The sequence below is a fragment of the Diadema antillarum genome, unplaced genomic scaffold (genome assembly GCF_040938485.1).
Source record: "Diadema antillarum isolate AM-2024a unplaced genomic scaffold, OU_Dant_1.0 seq00000839_RagTag, whole genome shotgun sequence".
In the NCBI taxonomy this organism is placed as follows: domain Eukaryota; kingdom Metazoa; phylum Echinodermata; class Echinoidea; order Diadematoida; family Diadematidae; genus Diadema; species Diadema antillarum.
In genome coordinates this window covers 495,722-513,283 of record NW_027271715.1, presented here as the reverse complement: position 1 = coordinate 513,283, position 17,562 = coordinate 495,722, and the positions used below count along the sequence as shown (strand labels likewise).

The window sequence follows — 17,562 nt, the reverse complement described above, 5'->3', positions numbered from 1 at the left end:
GTAAATGACAGACACATTTTGCTCTTTTACGCGAAATGTCACTTTTGTCACTTGCTTCCTTTTGCCAAAGTAGGGCAGATATATATATATATATATATATATATTTATATACATTGTATATATATAGAGAGAGAGAAGGAGAGAGAGGGAGGGAGGGAAAGTTCTCAATGACGAGCGTTCGAGAATACAAACGACTGAAAATAAAACCACGACGCTCATTATCCAGCGAAACGAGAATTTCTTCCATCTTGCATGACGAAAATGATGAATACCAAAATTTCAATACGGGTTCATTTATACCATTTATTGCTGAATAAGAAAACACACACTCTCGGATGATTTCGATTAAAAGAAGTGATGGTCACAATATCACAAACACTAAGTTCGCTATATTCTTATTTGTAGAATCCACAAATCCGATTGCAGCATTTGTATCCTTCGAGTGAAAACAAATTACTGGAAAAGGAGACTCGTACACAGGTGCAGTTACTTGGAACATAATACTAATGATTAAAAAAACTTAAAGAACAAGCAAATTCCAACTACAGTTTTAGAAACCAACTGAGGTTTTATTTCAAATGGGTTTCTGATGACACGTATTAACAAAGCATTCAATTGGAGCTTCCTTAGCTGTTACGTAAAACAAATTCAATAACAACTTTGATACTATAGTCGGCTTCAAGTAAATTGAATACATTCCGTACCCCATATGACAGCGCCGGATGGTCGGAATGGAATAGTTCTCTTGAGGGCTTTTTACACTTGTGTTTCTTAACCCCGGACTTTCTCTGACACAGGACTATCGTTAGTCCCGTACCAATTTTTTCAGCTTTTTACACTCGCCAATTAGTCCCGTACTATCTCTTGTCCGGGGCTAAGGAGAAAACTGACCTTTTTACACTCGTCTTCTTAGCCCCGGACTTTCCAAACCACACGAATATTCATAATTACGTTGTGTACTGTACACGTACACGCACGCACCGGCAGCACTTGATTACCTCGTTTCTGATTGGTCAGTAAGGGTCGGACTTCGTCTCCGTCGCTTAGCCCAGGATTATTTTTTCGTTCTGTTTACACTCACTTGCTTGGCACCGCAATTGCGGTGCTAACCCCTGCTATTTTGCAGGGCCAGATAGTACCGTACTATCGGTGGGGCTAGCCCACTTTGGCAAAAACGAGTGTAAAAAGAAAGTGGGCTAAGGATAGTCCCGTACCAACGGTGGGGCTAAGGCCCCCCCCCCCCCCTTAGCCCCACCGTTGGTCCGGGGCTAAGCAAAAATTTACAAGTGTAAAAAGCCCTTTGGAGGGTATGTGTGAAATTCATGAGTGACTTTTATAGCGTAACTCTGTAGACATGGAGACCATCTTTAATAGGGGAACACTTGGCGAAAACCACTGTGATGACGCCATACAATCATCCACTGTTCCATCCACAAGTTTCGGATAATCGAGATTCTTGTAAAAATCTGGGCTTTGTTCGGCATACTGAAAACCAGAAACTAAACAAAAATTTCTGTGCTATTTTCAGTCTGATTAAAGGCATTATTTGCCATTTGCAGATGAAAGAAAAATCCAGCTTTAGTGCTTTAAAATACCTCCCTTAGTCCATTCTTTCTTTCTTTAAAACAACAACAAACAACTCTTAAATAGTTCTTTTTATGTGCATTAGGGATAGAAACAACCAATGTAAAAATTTGAATCAGTATAATCAATATTAAGTATTGATGAATATACAAAATGTGAACAATACTTATGATAAAACTTTCTAGACTAAACCGTCCACAGTTATGATTTAGTGATGGAAATAGTGATATCTCCTGATATCTTAGGCTTTATTGCAAATTTTTTACATGGTAGGATGTTTTGTGATACATTAACTGACCTACACATATGTATCAAATGTGATATCTTGAATATTTTCAAATCATTGCTCCCAATGATAAACTGTACCTTTAAAGGCCCGAAGTCCTTTAAACAGTCCTATAGCTAACCTTCCTTTATAGCTGTGATCCTCGTGGACCTAAAACGTTTATAAATCACGAAGAACGTCACTTCACGACAAACATTTTACATCAGAGAGCAAAAAACAAAAACAAAAACAAAAATATGATGATGATGATAATTATAATGATGATAATAATAATGATAATAATAATAATGATGATAATAATAATGATAATAACAATAAAAATAACAACAACAACAACAACAACAAAACTTGGAATACATGTAACAAGATGTAGTGGAGCTCGTCAGACAGGAAAAAACCTCAGACCTGAAGTACGTTAGGGTCGATCCCAGTCGCTTCGCAGCTTACATCCCAGAGCTGCTTCGTAAGAGCCATATCATTGGCCTCCTTAGCCTCTTTGGCCAGCTGACAGTTTGCGAAATATCCACCGTTATGTTGTGTGACCGATTCGTCGACGGCACAGTGGATCGTTGTCTGGGCTCCGTCCTTTTCGCTTAACAAGCAAAGCCTACATGAATAATTTGAGAGAAGTAAAGTGCTGGTACAACAACAAAATTTAGGACAGAGGAGGTTAAAATAAGCATAGATAACTGGTGACGTAATCTGTCAACAGCTCGTACATGATCTTGAGATCATCTATTATAAGGCAACTTTTTTTTCATAAGATATTGTAAAATTTGATATTTGTGCTTCATCGGACATATATCAAATACATTATCTGAGAAATATGCTACCAAAATCTTTCAAAATATAACTAACTTCTCTTCAGTCCAATCAGCATAGACACTTATTGTTAATGCACTTCAGGATAACCTTCCTTTGTTTGCAAACAATGTATGGATTATTCCAAACGTCGCAAAATATATTTGAAACATTGCAGTTGTAACTGTGAACAGAATTATTCACACTGAGCAAAGAAAATCGCATGAATCTGTTTGATGCCATAAATCACTACGAAATTGAATACTGATAGCAGGCATAACATCTATTATTTCAGGCAAACTCCGGAGCAGATATCGTAAGCGATTGTATTTGTAAACGGTGTTTTCATTACAGGCACACACATACACACACACACAAACACACACACATACACACACAAATAGTTTTACAAAGAAGTCGTTGTGATTCCAAATAATTTGTTTTTTTTTCAACATTATTAGAGAAGTGTAAAGAAGCATTCGAAAGTTTCAAAAGGAAAACAAACTTAACACTCAGAGAATGTTCCATACTTAATAAAGAGTTATTTAAGGTAAACTTAAAATTTTTCTAATACCTTTCTGACTTTGCTGTATGTATTAATGCGGAGTCAAACCGTATGTCAAAGTCTACTAGTAAAAGTATGATATAAGGAGAAACTGGGTGACCTTTTCCGCCAAAAATCACTTCAGTTTTAACGTATCAAAAAAAAAAAAGAGACATCATTTCTTTGATTTAAAAAAGAGCCACTGCCGAGTGAGAGGACACACTATTACTTTGTCTCAGCTAGCATGTCAGTAAGCTTTTATCTAAAGTTGATCTGGTCCGTGTGAGGTTTTTTTTCTTGAAGTATATCTATGTGTGCTTTTGCAGTGAATGGAAAAATAAGTACTCATTAAAAAGTAACGTTAAAAATGCGAGTTGTTGAAAAGGGCTGATATTGTCGGTTATAAGGGATTTATTTTGGATCCTCTGAGTATAATTCACTGAAGTCAAACACCCTAAACTCAGATTATTACATTTCTCGAAATTACATTTATTGATTGATTTTCTTTCTACATTTCTTTTTCATATACATAAATGTAACACAAAGTCAAATGAACCGACTAATTGAGTACAATATCATTTAAATCTAACAGCTGAAACAGGTAAGAAGCAGGTGATTTGATTTAAATCAGACTAAAAGTACTGGGTAATGAGTGTTACAAGTCATTTCTTCCCTGATCTTTGTTCATATCCATCATGCATAGCCACTGTGGTTATTGCCATGAAGTCAGAATATGTTGTTGTTGTTGTTGTTGTTATTGTCCCAGTAAGGCACACATGGTTTAAACCATGGACAAAAACCATGGAGTGCCAAGTGTTGCATGGAATATTTCGCTACGAAAGTGGTCATTTCGTCGACAAAATGACCGTTTCGTTAGCGAAATTATCATTTCGTGGACGAAATGTTCATTTAGTCACAAAATGTTGTCATTTCGTTACAAAATAATAATTTCATCGACAAAACGACTGATTTCATAACGAAATATTCCATGCAACACTTGGCGCTCCATGGTTTTTGTCCACGGTTTAAACCATGGTTTCATTTGTACCACCTTCGTGAATTCGGGCCATTGAGTGGTGAATGATTAGCATTATTCTATGTCAATACTTGACTCCCCCAGCACAGTGCTGCTTTACACTGGCAGCCTGGCATTTTTATCATTTCAGCAATGTGTTGTTGCTAGGCCAGATTTTTATACGCAGGCATGCTCCTATCCAGGTGAAGATAACACCCTTTTGTTTGTCAGTGGTAGCTTAGAATTTTTGTGAAGGGCGTAACGGTAGTAGTAGAAAAAATTTGTCACTACATGCATTAGGAGCCTAGATTTTGGAAAGGCAAGACCGATATCTTAAAGGAGACCTCCGGATGATTTTCAGATTTTTACATTTGAACAACTATAAATTAGTTGTACTGAGGACAGAGTTTCAGAATTTGTGATAATTGGGATGAAGAATAAGAATATTTTCAAAATTTAGAACAAATTGCAATGAACAAGGATGATGACATGGCAGAGTCACCATAAGAATGCATGAGTTGGGGCTTAAGGAAGCAGAACAAAAGAAGAAGGCATGCATAGATTATACACAGGTGAACTCGCAAGCAAGCGGTATTGTAATGGAATTACACTGCTACATTTCTTAAATATGTGAACCTCCTATGTCATCACCCTTGTTCAGTGTAATTTGTTTAAGGTTTTTCAAGCTATTGTTTCTCTGCTCAAGAAACACAATAAATTCCACAAATCTATACATGGAGTTGTGGATTTATGTACTACATGATGTGAAATTATGAAAATCGTCTGCTAGGGCCTGCTGGTAACGGCTTGAGCAGATGAGACGAAGTCGAGTGACAGCAGCTTCTAGTCATCAGACAAACTGTAAGTTTGTATATCCTTTTGCCGTAAATTATCACTAAATTATCACAGAGTTATCATTGAGACTACTTTGCACGGTAAAATGATGAAATATTATATAAACAGCCAATTATATAGCGCGAGCTATTTGAAAACAGTTTGAATTATGATGTGTTGTATGTGATAACGTGAATTGCAGAGAAGTTACTCCACTGTACTGTTTCAATATAGATGGTTAAATTTGTAAGAAGGCAGCATGTATGGTGGTTACTGGCATAATGCTTACTTATCTTCAGGCCAAGTGCTGAAGAGTTTATAAATATTGTAATAATGTATAAGGGAGCATTAGGCAAGATAAATGCTCAACTGGAGTCAGATAGTTTTGTATATTATATTATTTAGACTAGTTTTTATATAAAGCATCTGAAAATATGTAATTTTCTTCTGCAGGCATCAAAATGATAGTTAAGTTTACACTGGTAATTTAAATAATTTTGGATTTGCGTCTACCATTAACTGTAGTAATGCCATGGTATGAGGGGTAGATTCTAGGTAGTTTTTATGTCATGGTGATTTCGTTACTGTAGATAGCGTTAACTTGGGTCAACAGCGGGTGATCTATACAACCCGAGTTAGGAAACCCCAGCTCGCAAGAATTAATCTCGGGCGCCACTTCGAGATCATAGGGAAAGAAATCCACTTGTGTACTGTACGTCGGGAAATCGTCGCCTCGATGAAGGGTTGAGTAAATTACTCGGTATTCGCGGCGAACGTCGGGAATTGTTTCGCGTTCAATGACCATGGAGGCAAATTCCTCATAAGACTGTGAGTTTTGTTTATTTCGGAGAGGAATGTATTTTGGACTTTAATCAAACCCCGACCGTAAACTGTACCCACGGATTTAACTTAAGACAAAGGAGTTATTAGTAGTGTTGTTTTTAAGGCATAATTTACCATATGTAGATGAAATAAATACCCAACATTTGTGCTTTAAAATAGTTCTGAAATGTGAGTTAAAGGGGATGGCTAGTAACTGATTAGTGGGAATCAGTGGGAATGCTGAGGGAAGATTGTTCCAATCCTTGTGCATTTAAGAGTACATTATATATCTATTCTTGTGTGAAAATTATTTGCTTCAGAATGGTCTCATATTCAAGTAATGTGCAGTTTAATGTTTCCAGGTAAGCGTCCCTGGTCAGTGACGGGGCATTAATCTGCACATTACTTGAATATGAGACCGTTCTGAAGCAAATAATTTTCACACAACAGTAGATATATAATGTACTCTTAAATGAATCCACTGTAAAAACTTTAATCCGTATAATCGACGTTAAGTATTGTTAAATACACAAAATGTGAATAATAGTTTAAATAAGAATGCTTCCAGACTATAAAACCGTCGAATTTACAGTTATGGTTTGTTGAGAAAAAAGGAGATATCTCCTTATATTTTAGGTTTTATTGTGAAAATTTGATATTGTAGGATGGTTTGTGATACAACAGACCTACACATCAAATGCATCAAATGTGAAATCTTGAACATTTTCGAAATCATTGCTCCCAAAGGTAAACTGGACCTTTAAAGAAGCTGGTGTAAACGTATAACAGTAACCGGAGTAAAGATTTAATTATAGTCACATTGTGAAGCAGTTATTAAATTTTCACTGTATAGTATGAATATAGGAGATTGGGATGAGTGGAAGTTGAGGTGTCATAATAAGCATAGGCTGAACTTTTGTTTTGTCTGTGTGTGTGTGTGTGTGTGTGTGCGTGTGTGTCTGTGTGTTTGTTTTGTTGTTTGTATCACCACCATATTTGTATCCGAATTTTGGAAGACTAAAATTTGTGTGTTTTGTACTACTATATCTGAACCGTATTTAAGTAATGGTTTCTGTTTCGTTTGCTTGTTTGTTTGTTGTTGTTGGTTTTTTTTTTCTGTTTAGTTGTTATTGTATTTTTGACTTGGTATATTTTGGTTTTGATGTAATTACTTTTTTTTTGTTTACACTTATGCAAATATGTTTCGATGTGTAATTGTTATATCTATGTTAACAGGGCTCTTTTTAAAAGCAGGCCTTTTGATTCTGAAAAGACTACCCTGTTTTTAAAGAAGACTGAATAAATAAATGAATAAATAAGTAATCAACAAGCCATATCGTCTGCTGTGACTATGAGATTTCACCCGTTTTCACTAAACATGTGATATTAGTTGCAAACAACATTATGCAATTGCAACTGATTGACAAATTGCCCTACATCGACGTAAATAAGCACTGAATTGATCAATGTTAGTAGTAGCCATGATAAAAAAACAAATCTTGGGCGTACATACTCGAGCAGGATTCGAACCTACGACCTGATCAGGATCGGGAGGATCACTTCAGTGCTTATTCGTTATTTACGTCGATGTAGGGCAATTTGTCAATCAGTTGCAATGAAAATATCTCGACGGAAGAATATCATGAATTTGAACATTATGCAAATTACCTAAGATCATGATGTAATTGACTCTCAACTTCCCCATTCGTTTAGGAACAACACTATAAAAAGAAATTGTATTGAGGACTTTTGGTCGAGGACTAAGCATCTCAAGCTCTTTCAAAAGACATACATGATCACTGTTAGCTTACGACAGCAGCAACAACAAAAATGGTTCTTTGTGTTATACCTAAAGAGAAATTTAGAGAAGATTTATGTATAGGCCAATGGAATATGAAGTGAGCTCATGAGGTCATAACCTCATATGACACGTGGTTCCTGCTATTATCTTGTTAAAAAAATAGAGCGAAGCTTCACATTCCTCAACATTCTACTAGGGCTTCCCCAGGTCGAAAAACCAGTAGAAACCAGTAGAAACCAATTAACATTTTTAACTGGTCTTTATACTGGTTTTGACTGGTCTTAACTGGTTTCAACTGGTACCAGTTGAAGTTATGCTGGTACCAGTTTATACCAGTTGCAGTTGACTGGACTGCTTGCCAGTTGACACATCGTGAAAGTCTTGATGACAAGTTGATACCAGTTCAAGTCTCGCTGTGTACCAGTTGATACCAATTGAAGTTTACTGGTGTTGATACAAGCTGAAGTGTTTTTGGTACCAAATGATACCAGTTGAAGTCTTAATGTGTGCCTACTGATACCAGTTGAGGTTTTACTGGTACCAGCTGATGCCAGTTCGATTTTTACTTGGTGCCAGTTGAAGTCTACTTTTTGAATTCAGTTCACGAATCTGGTAGCATGTACCAGATGCTTTCAGTTGACTCCAGATGAAAGAAGTGGAATAAACTGGCACGCTACCCTAAAAGCATACTACACTGCAGTTGCCTCCAGTTAAAACATTTTGTAGCAAGCTGAAATAAGCTTGGACCAAATTTTGGATTGTAGTTGACTCCAGTTAACACACTTTGCAGCCAGCTCGGGAATTTCATACCAGCTGGTATCGCTTAAAAAAAAAATAAAACAAAACAAAAACATCTAGAATGATTAAACTTGGACTCATAACTAAATTCATCTGGTACCAAGTGAAATCAGCTGACATTTCAACTGATCAACAGTATTGAGACCAGTTTGTGTGTGTTTGTACGTGTGCATGTGTGTAATCAATATGTATGCAAACGGTTAGATGACACTTGAAACCTATGTACCTGACTGGACTTGCTTACAATTTCATTCCATATTTAACACTCAGTAACTAACAGTGGAGTTTTAATCCAGTTGATCCCAGTTGGTTTCTATTGGTTTCTACTGGTTCTATTGGTCATGAATATTCATACGCTATTCAAATCCTATTCGTAAAAATAGATAAAAGATGGTTAGATTCAATATAATATAATAACTTTGCAATAAACTCTGAAATGTATTAGAAATAATATTCATTTAATGTTATTGCCGTGATATTCACGATTTTAGCTTGTGCCTTTGACGAGGTATTGTCATATTTTTTTATAATAAAAGTGTAATCTACTTGGTAACCATGGCTTAAAACATTACAACTAAATGCCCCTATATATTAATGAATGCAATATCCAAGGTAATAATTAGGTTGCTTCAATCATAGGCTTCGAATAGTGTCTGGGCGTTACAAAGACATTCCAAGAATTGAACGGCTGTGTACTCATTGTTCTAAAACGATATTGATGATTCATTCCATTATTTGTTTGTATGTCCCTTCTTTAAGACGGAATGTAAAACATTTTCAAGAAGGGAATATCCTAAAACATTTAAATACGATCAATAAAATAGTTTAATTCCACTAAGAAAAAGACTTGGTCGAATATCTCGAGGTTATGTAAAGTAATAATGTCCTTTACTGTACACTTTATTATTTCGTTTGATTTAGTTCATGTATCCATTGTATGATTATTTGCATCAGGCAGTGCCTGCATTGTTCGTAATTTTCTAGAAATAGCTTTACATTTGTATATGGGACTATTCATAACATACTTTTACGCAAATTGTAGTAGATATGCTGATATCTTGTATACATTTGTGTTATACATGTATACATGTTAAAATTATATTTTAAATTCCTCTATTTTGTACATGTAGATTAATTTGCAATTAGTATTGTACTCCATGAGGGTCATTGAGTCAATAAACTTCAACTTCAAGGTATATATAGGATGTAGACTAAGCCTGTAGATGTAGGCCTACTTGACATTGTACATTCTGGTAAGCTCCCATACATCAAAATAATTCAGCACAAAATAATTTTGTCAACTGGATCCCAGTTGATCCCAGTCCATACCAGTTGATTCCAGTTGAACGGATACCAGTTGATACCAGTTGAATGGATACCAGTTGATTCTAGTCACATATTCCTCTTTCCATATTGAAACAAGTTGCCTTAACTGGAATTAACTGGAACCAGTACCAGCTGCCAACTGGTTTTAGTTTTTCGACCAGGGTCAATTATTTGTGTGTGTGTGTGTGTGTGTGTGTATGCTTTGTGCTGATTTTTACTCCACTTCTGAACGTAATACATATGTATCATCTAATCTTCTCTTAAAGAGCAGGATAATGCCGTATACGCACGAAGGCCCACAATAAACCCTAACATTTTAAAATGTATAGACAGTCTTGCCTATATGACACGTTGACGTGTCATGATTATGAGATATTTTACAACAGAAAAAAAAAATCAACCAAAGATGAAAGTGATGCTCAATCCTGAATACCGTCAGTTTACCCCCAACATCACACTCACCATAAAAGTGGTCGCAAGAAGTAATACAGCCACAGCTTGTCCGTCGGCCAGATGCTGGTGTATATGGCTCCTGGGTGCAGCGAGTAAGCGGTAACACCAGTGCCCGCTAGGCGGCGCCCTAACTCTTTGGAAAAAATCACATTGGCCAGTTTGCTTCTGATGTAAAATTGAAAGCCATCTAACCCTGTGAGACACACATGAAAGCAAACAAGGAAAGAAATCTTTTTAAGGGTTGTGTAAAGCTTCAAGTGACTGTTTCGAGATTATAATGGCTTGATTGAAGGACAACTTGTGGCATGTCTTTCTCCATAAACGCTGGTGATATGAAATCTTAGATAATAATATGGAGAATATCGAGGAGAAATAACAGTATGATAATCACTTCACAAACCTATATCATGTAGCATAGAAGTATTCTATTTTGTAGAGTAAGAATTATCTACATTATCCATCTTGCTTGTTTGCTTTTTTTTTTGTAACATGCTATTTTTCTGTAACAAAGTCTGGTCACCTGTATCAACAAAACTATTCATGCCATTCTTCTCAGTCACGAATGTAAGCGTTGGAAAGCTTAGGGCAAGTCCTTTTGAGACTGTTGTGTGCTTTTCTGGCTTTCAAACCAAAGAAACCAACAAAATTCAGTCTTTCATTCTTTTGATTTGGTGAACATGAAATTAAAATTTCTTTCAAATTTGAAATATCGTCTTTCAGAAAGTGCCGAGTGTATTCTGTCAGTTGTCCCCAATTAGCAAACTCAGAGTAGAACCACTGAGAGATTATATGGAACAAAACGTCATGGATCAGAAATCCTGGTCATGAGTAATGACACAATCTGTGTGGCCCGAATTCACGAAGATGGTACAATCTTGTCCATGGTTTCAATCATACACAAAGACCGTAGTTTTTTATGGGGCGACAAGTGTCGCATGGCCTATCCCAGGCGTTACGAAATCAGTCATTTCGTTGACGAAATGATCATTCGTTAACGAAATGGTCATTTCGTCGACGAAATGACTGATTTCGTATCGAAATAGGCCATGCAACACTATTGGAGCCCCATAAAATACTACAGTCTTTGCAGTCCACGGTTTAAATCATGGACAAGATTGTACCTCCTTCATGAATTCGGGCTTATGGGTTCGATCAGTTTGTTTCTAACCATCACCCGATTTGTTGCTGAAGTCCATTCCAGGCTGATCAGTGTACCACGTATGAGCGAGTGAAGAGACGTTGATGATCCGACTGGGGGCGCTCTTCTTTAGCAGGTCAATCAGTGTCATGGTGAGAACGAAGTGACCAACGTGGTTGGTCGCCATGACCAGCTCAAAGCCCTCCGGTGTCAACATCTTCCTTGCTCCGCCGATCCCTAGACGGGTTGACTAATCGAATTAAGTCTTGCTTCTATTCCTTTCTATTGTTCAAGCGCATAATCATCATGACATGTGTGTATCGGTCCGAATTCTAATTACAACAATCATTATTATTTTATGTAATAAAGTACTGGTAGGAGTATGTCCGGTTTCAGTGATGTTTGACTGATGAAGAACTGTAAAATTGAAATATTTCTTAATCGAAATAAAAGTCTACCTTTATTTGATTGATAATGTAAGAACTTTAAAAAAATGTTATGTTGATGAAGTAGACTGCCAATACCTACGTTGAGGTCAATAATGAGCCAATTAGCAAATAAAAGAATCTTTCATTCACCTGCATTGTTGATGAGGATATCGAGTCGGTCCTCCTCCTTCAAGATCTGATCAGCGAAAGCTCGAACCGACTTGAGGTCAGACGTGTCCACCTGTTTGAAGACCACGTTGTCGCTTCCTGATCTCTGGCGGACCTCTGCCAGAGCTGCTTGGGCTTTGGTCGGGTTGCGACAAGCCATGATAACCCGCGCCCCACGGCTGGCTAGGTCCACGGCCGTCTCGCGTCCGATGCCAGCATTGGCACCTGGAAGGAGGGGGAAAATAGCCCACGAACGCCGCATTGAAAAAGAAAAAAGGTCCATGAGTCATGCAGCCAACGATTCATACAGCCCAAGAGCTCGAGACTAAGCCAAAAAGGCCCAATTAGCTGGACATTAGGCAAATAAAGCCTACAAAATTGAACATTCCAGGCAGAATATTTGAGAAAACGGATAAATGTTCATATTTTCAGGTCATACTGTGCTATTTCAGAGCACAAAGTTACGAATTACTTAAACAGATGATTCGTTGTGTGCATGATTCATTCAAAAAGAACATTAAGATATGCAAAACATTGAGATATGCAGAAAAGATCTTTCTTTTCATGTTTTCGTATCAAACGCAAATCCTGTAATTTGTATACCGAAGCTGTCTGTGAAACCCTCTGCTTTTGGTTTATCTCCTAGTACAATCATAGACAAATCTTGCATGATGCATTAGGGAGTGATCAAACGACTGAATGTGCGAACTGTGTAAAATACTAGATGTTACAAAAAACATTTACCACCTTTGATCCTTAATAGTTCAAAAACTATCATATAGCATATATACGGTCATTGATATGAGTGATAACTGAATAGTGTACAATTTAGTTGGAGGTGATTTGATATGAGAGAATGAATCAGTTTCGTTAAATCCATGTATAGTTATTCTTAGTGCGTGGTTTGTTGAATTGATTGCTGGAAAAACACGTACAGGCACTCCATGGGAGTTTGAAAGGTGAATGATCAGATAATGCGTCTGGGTCATAGTCTCGTTTAAAGACTCTATTACATTTTGTTTCTGAATTTCATAATCGCCATGAGGTAAATCCGAAATGGCTCTACAGGGAAACAACTCAGTATCATTTCTTTCAAGTAGATTATAGGTAATAATGGTGAAGTGGCCACGTCTGAAATAAATATTGTGTATGTTATCTGACCGCATATGTAGGCTCTACTGTCTAATTTTGTTTGCTTTTATAGCGTGATGTTTATACTTCGTTCAATACACTGATGGGTTGCAACCAGTATCTGTAATATCTAATCGATCTTTTACGGTTCAAAAGTCATTTTAAAGCTCAGCCACTTTTACCAAGTTTCGTCTTAAAGGACCTATGTCATGCAAATGCATGTTGATTTGTGTTTAGGCATGATATCCCTCAACATATCACTTATGTGGCGAAACGAATAAAGTCTGCATCTAGACATCTTTAAATACCTTATAACATTTTTTCCATTTTTCTTCAAAATTGCTTGGATACGCCCACAAAACCCTGCCAAACCAATATCCTACTCATGATCCCATCTGTTGACTCTTTGCTATAAAGCAGGGGCCTACTATGTTTAACAATATATAGATGATGACTGGCGGGGGAGGGAGCATACCGATTGTTCCACCCGAAGGGTTTGAAATGCTATTGAGGGAGGTTATAAGTCCCGAGACGAAGTCGACGGACTTATAGCCTCCCGAAATAGCATTTCAAACCCTGAGGGTGGAACGCTTGGTACATGTTCCCGACAACAAAAATTCATCATCATTATTATTCTGTTATATATGGGTTATTCAAATCTGTTTTTTCACATTGCATGGAATAGGCAAATTCATCCTATCGACTGCGTAAAAAATATGATTATTCAATCGTTTGGTATCGTTTGTCATTTGTTCCGTGAAAATGGTATTTGACTAGGCCTATAGCCCATTTAATATAAGACACTGGAATGCACCTTCCACACGACTGAGCGTAACTTTGTCTCCGTGTTGCTCATGTGACTAACAATGTCTTTTGTTCGCAAGCAAACATGCATTTTGCCCTATAGGTCCGCGGAATTCAATCTACCCACGAAGTGGCATGAATCAAAGGTTCGCTCGTAGCAATGAAAGGTTGAGTGGTATAAACATGCTATTTGTTTAAGGACCTAGAATTAAAGGAGCACTCCAGACGATTTTCCCAATTTCACATCATGTAGCACATAATTCAACAGCTCCATGAATAGACTTGTTGAATTGATTGCGGCCCTTCATAAGCAGAGAAACCAATAATCTGAAAATCTTTACTTACACTGAACAGTGTTGATGACATGGGAGCCTCACATATTTCAGAAATGTAGTGCATATAGTGTAATTCCATTAGTGTAATTCCATTACAACGCTGCTTGCTTAACAAGTTCACCAAAAATGACCAGTGTAGAATCTTTGCATGCCTTAATTCTTCCTTTGTTCTGCTTCCTTAAGCCCCAACTCATGCATTTATGTATGGTGAGGCTGCCATGTCATCATCCTTGTTCATTGCAATTGATACAAATTTTGAAAACATTATTATTCCTCACCCTAGTCACTCAGTATTACTTATTCGTATTTGTTCAAATGTAAAAGTCTGAAAATCTGTGCGTCACTGGGGTTCCTTGGGATGAGAATGTCTTCTTCATGAGGCACCTGTGGTCTTAGGGCCTATCATTGCAGATATGTCCGTATATTACCTCATGATCATGCCATACTGCAACTGCAACATTCCCTTATCGAAAATCTCAAGGAAAATAACCTTTTTTCATGTACTCGTGTGGAGGTCGAGTTTTTGTGTTTAAGAGTCGTTAATCATTAGGAGCACTGATTGTAAAAAATGTTTGAATTATCACATTTGATGCATGTGTAGGTCAGTTGTATCAGAAAACAACCCATCATGTATGGACGGTTTATTCTAGAAACAATTTTATTATAGCTACCTATCACATTTTTGATTAGTTAACAATGCTTAACGCTTAACACGGATTATACTGAGTAATAATTTTACATTGGTTGTTTCTATCTCTAACTCACATTTTAGAAATTATTTTAAGCACTAAAGCTGGGTTTTTGTTTCATCTACAAATGGTGCAAATAATGCCTTCGAGACGATTTTCTTAATTTCACATCATGTAGAACATAAATCGGCAAGCTCCATGTATAGATTTGTGGAATTTATTGTGGTCGTAGACCGGAGAAACCAATACTCTGAAAAACCCAAAACGATCACACTGAACAATGATGCCCGGGGGGGGGGGGGGGGGGGTGACGGGGGAGTGGCAGGCATGGGTCGATTAATAAATTATTGTATTGAATATACTTAATGGACAACGGTGGCAAACGTGTTGTGATATAGAGGATAGGACCATAGAGATGGGCATCTAAAAACAGTGTGTAAAGCACTCCTCACCCAAAGTCCAGCGAATACAAGTGTACTTCAATTTACTGAGGTTAGGAATCATAGACTTGAATTCTCTTCCTCACTATAGTGCGTGCTGTAGAATCATATGCCGGCCTCTACTTCTGATTTGTGTTGTAAAAAAAAGGCACGTACTGTATCGGGCCTGTGGATATACCTGCTATTTATACAACGCTGATAGAATAGGTGAAATGCGATGTTGCGTGACCAATTCGCATTAGCTCTATTGTGGACTTCATAAATGTGGAATTTAGATTTACCAGTAATGATAACTGTCTTGCCATCCAAACGAACACTGCTCCTCACACGTCGTACGCCGCTAAAGAACCACGCATAGTACACTCCGTAAGTGGCAGCCACAACACCAGCGCTACTCACAGCAATTTTCACCGGGAGAGAGGCGGCCTGGAACCACTCGGCCTCCTGCTGGAGTAGATCTTTGCAAAACACGAGCACTGCTTTGGCAGCTTCCATCATGATCATCGGCACGAATCCACTGCCCAACTTGACCTCATGAAATTGTCGTTCGAGTGTAAACCTTTGCACCAGGCGTTTGGAAGTGCAATTATCAAGCCGAAAATACTTTACTGAGTAGTATAAGCTTACTTCAACTTTCTAATTTTATGATGTGTAGCCATATTTTACCCTGCACATCTGGAAGTGCGAGTTGAAAGGTTGAAAAGTCAGTTTCACTTTCATTTTCAAGATCGAGTATTTGTTTACGTCTAGGCAAAGGAAAATGGCTGTGAATTGAACTTTGGTCGCTGGCGTACTCGGACAATGTAGAACAAATCGTAGACGTGTATCACGTTCATAATGTTATATATCCAGGAAAGGAATATGATAAATTTTGAATTGGTTAATTGAGTGAAGGGGCATTGGGGCGTGTGGAGCTGAGATTTGTCGTAACGCCGAGATTTGTGTTAGTAGAAAAGTCTCGCCGGGTTTTGTAAAAACGCAGGGAAATGTAAAAATGTGTAAAAACGTCTCGCCGGTAAATGTAAAAACGTTCAATTTTGCCGAGAAATGTGAAAACGCTGCCGTGAAATGTTAAAATCATGTAGGGGCCTACTTCAACAGTATTACGTACCTACGGTATATGGATGACCTCGATGTTTAACAATTAAAACTGCTCATGAATCTTTACCGTTTTTATTTTCTTGTAAACCTCACAACGGATTTTCACCAAATTTGGCATATAGCATCTTTGTGGCGATATGATCTTAATTTGTTTAAATAAGCCCCCCCCCCCCCGCCGACGGTGGGGGGGGGGGGGGGGGGGGAGGAGTTAAGCCTCGAGTCCCTAATTCAATTTCATGTTTTGATTATGGCGGATTCAGGGGTGCACTGCATGGGGGGAGGGGGGGGGGTGAGGGGAGGAAGGGGATTTTCCACTTTTTCTGCGTCTTCTTGAAAAAAAAAAATCACAAAACTTGGCAGATAGCATCTCTATGGTAATATCATCTTAATTTCTTAAATCGAGCCCCCTACCCTACATCGCCGAAGCGGGGATGAGTTGAATTTAGTCCGAGTCCCTCAACTCTGGATTTTTAAAAAAAAATCTTCTTCCGTCGAATCGAAAAAGACAGAGCTGAGTTAGTGCTCTGAAGAATTTCAAGCGTGATTATGGCGGATCCAGGGGTGAACTGATTGGGGTGAGGGGAAGGAGGGGATTTTTCACATTTTCTGTACATTCTTGAAAGCATGATCTATGATGGATGTTCACCAAACTTGGCAGATAGCATCACTAAGGTAATTGAATCCCATTTTGATCTCGAAGGGTCACTAATGCCATGGGGGGGGGGGGGGTGTTGAATAGGGCAGGGAAATGAGATAATGGGAACCGAACTCAATTGAGTTTGGGGAAAATCTGTCAAAAATGTTTTCAAAAAAGTGGAAATTCCGCCTCCTCCCCCCCCCCCCCGCGTCTATCAGGGCACCCCTGGATCCGCCATTATCAAGCATGAAATTTCAGTCATCAATGTCTGCAAAGCAGTAACTTAGCTCTAATCTTTTCTAATCAACAAGTTCCACAGTTTAGGGACTCTGAGGCTTCAACTCTCTCCCCTTCCCCTTCGGTGGTGGTGGTGGTGGTGGGGGGGAATCATTTCAACAAATTAAGAGTATCACCATAAAGATGCTAT

The 17,562-nt window shown here is 37.9% G+C and overlaps 1 protein-coding gene across 1 annotated transcript; it reads right to left on the bottom strand.

Moving 5' to 3' along the window:
• Window positions 1-2,200: 2,200 nt before the first annotated feature.
• On the bottom strand, window positions 2,201-16,036 carry LOC139740193 (retinol dehydrogenase 11-like). Its single transcript, XM_071650778.1, has 5 exons — window positions 15,679-16,036; window positions 11,981-12,223; window positions 11,433-11,639; window positions 10,274-10,457; window positions 2,201-2,477 (listed from the first exon to the last, which is right to left on the bottom strand). Exons 1-5 carry the CDS (start codon window positions 15,899-15,901, stop codon window positions 2,270-2,272), a joined length of 1,065 nt encoding a protein of 354 aa, XP_071506879.1. The 5' UTR covers window positions 15,902-16,036; the 3' UTR covers window positions 2,201-2,269.
• Between the last annotated feature and the right edge of the window lie 1,526 nt (window positions 16,037-17,562).

Bases quoted from the DNA above. Each gene is read 5' to 3' on its own strand.
- LOC139740193 (XM_071650778.1), bottom strand. From the start codon at position 15,901: ATGATCATGATGGAAGCTGCCAAAGCAGTGCTCGTGTTTTGCAAAGAT. The intron at 10,458-11,432 runs GTTAGAAACAAA...TGTGTCTCACAG, and splicing joins CAGCAACAAATCGGGTGATG to GGTTAGATGGCTTTCAATTT. The intron at 2,478-10,273 runs GTGAGTGTGATG...TTATTCATGTAG, and splicing joins TTCTTGCGACCACTTTTATG to GCTTTGCTTGTTAAGCGAAA.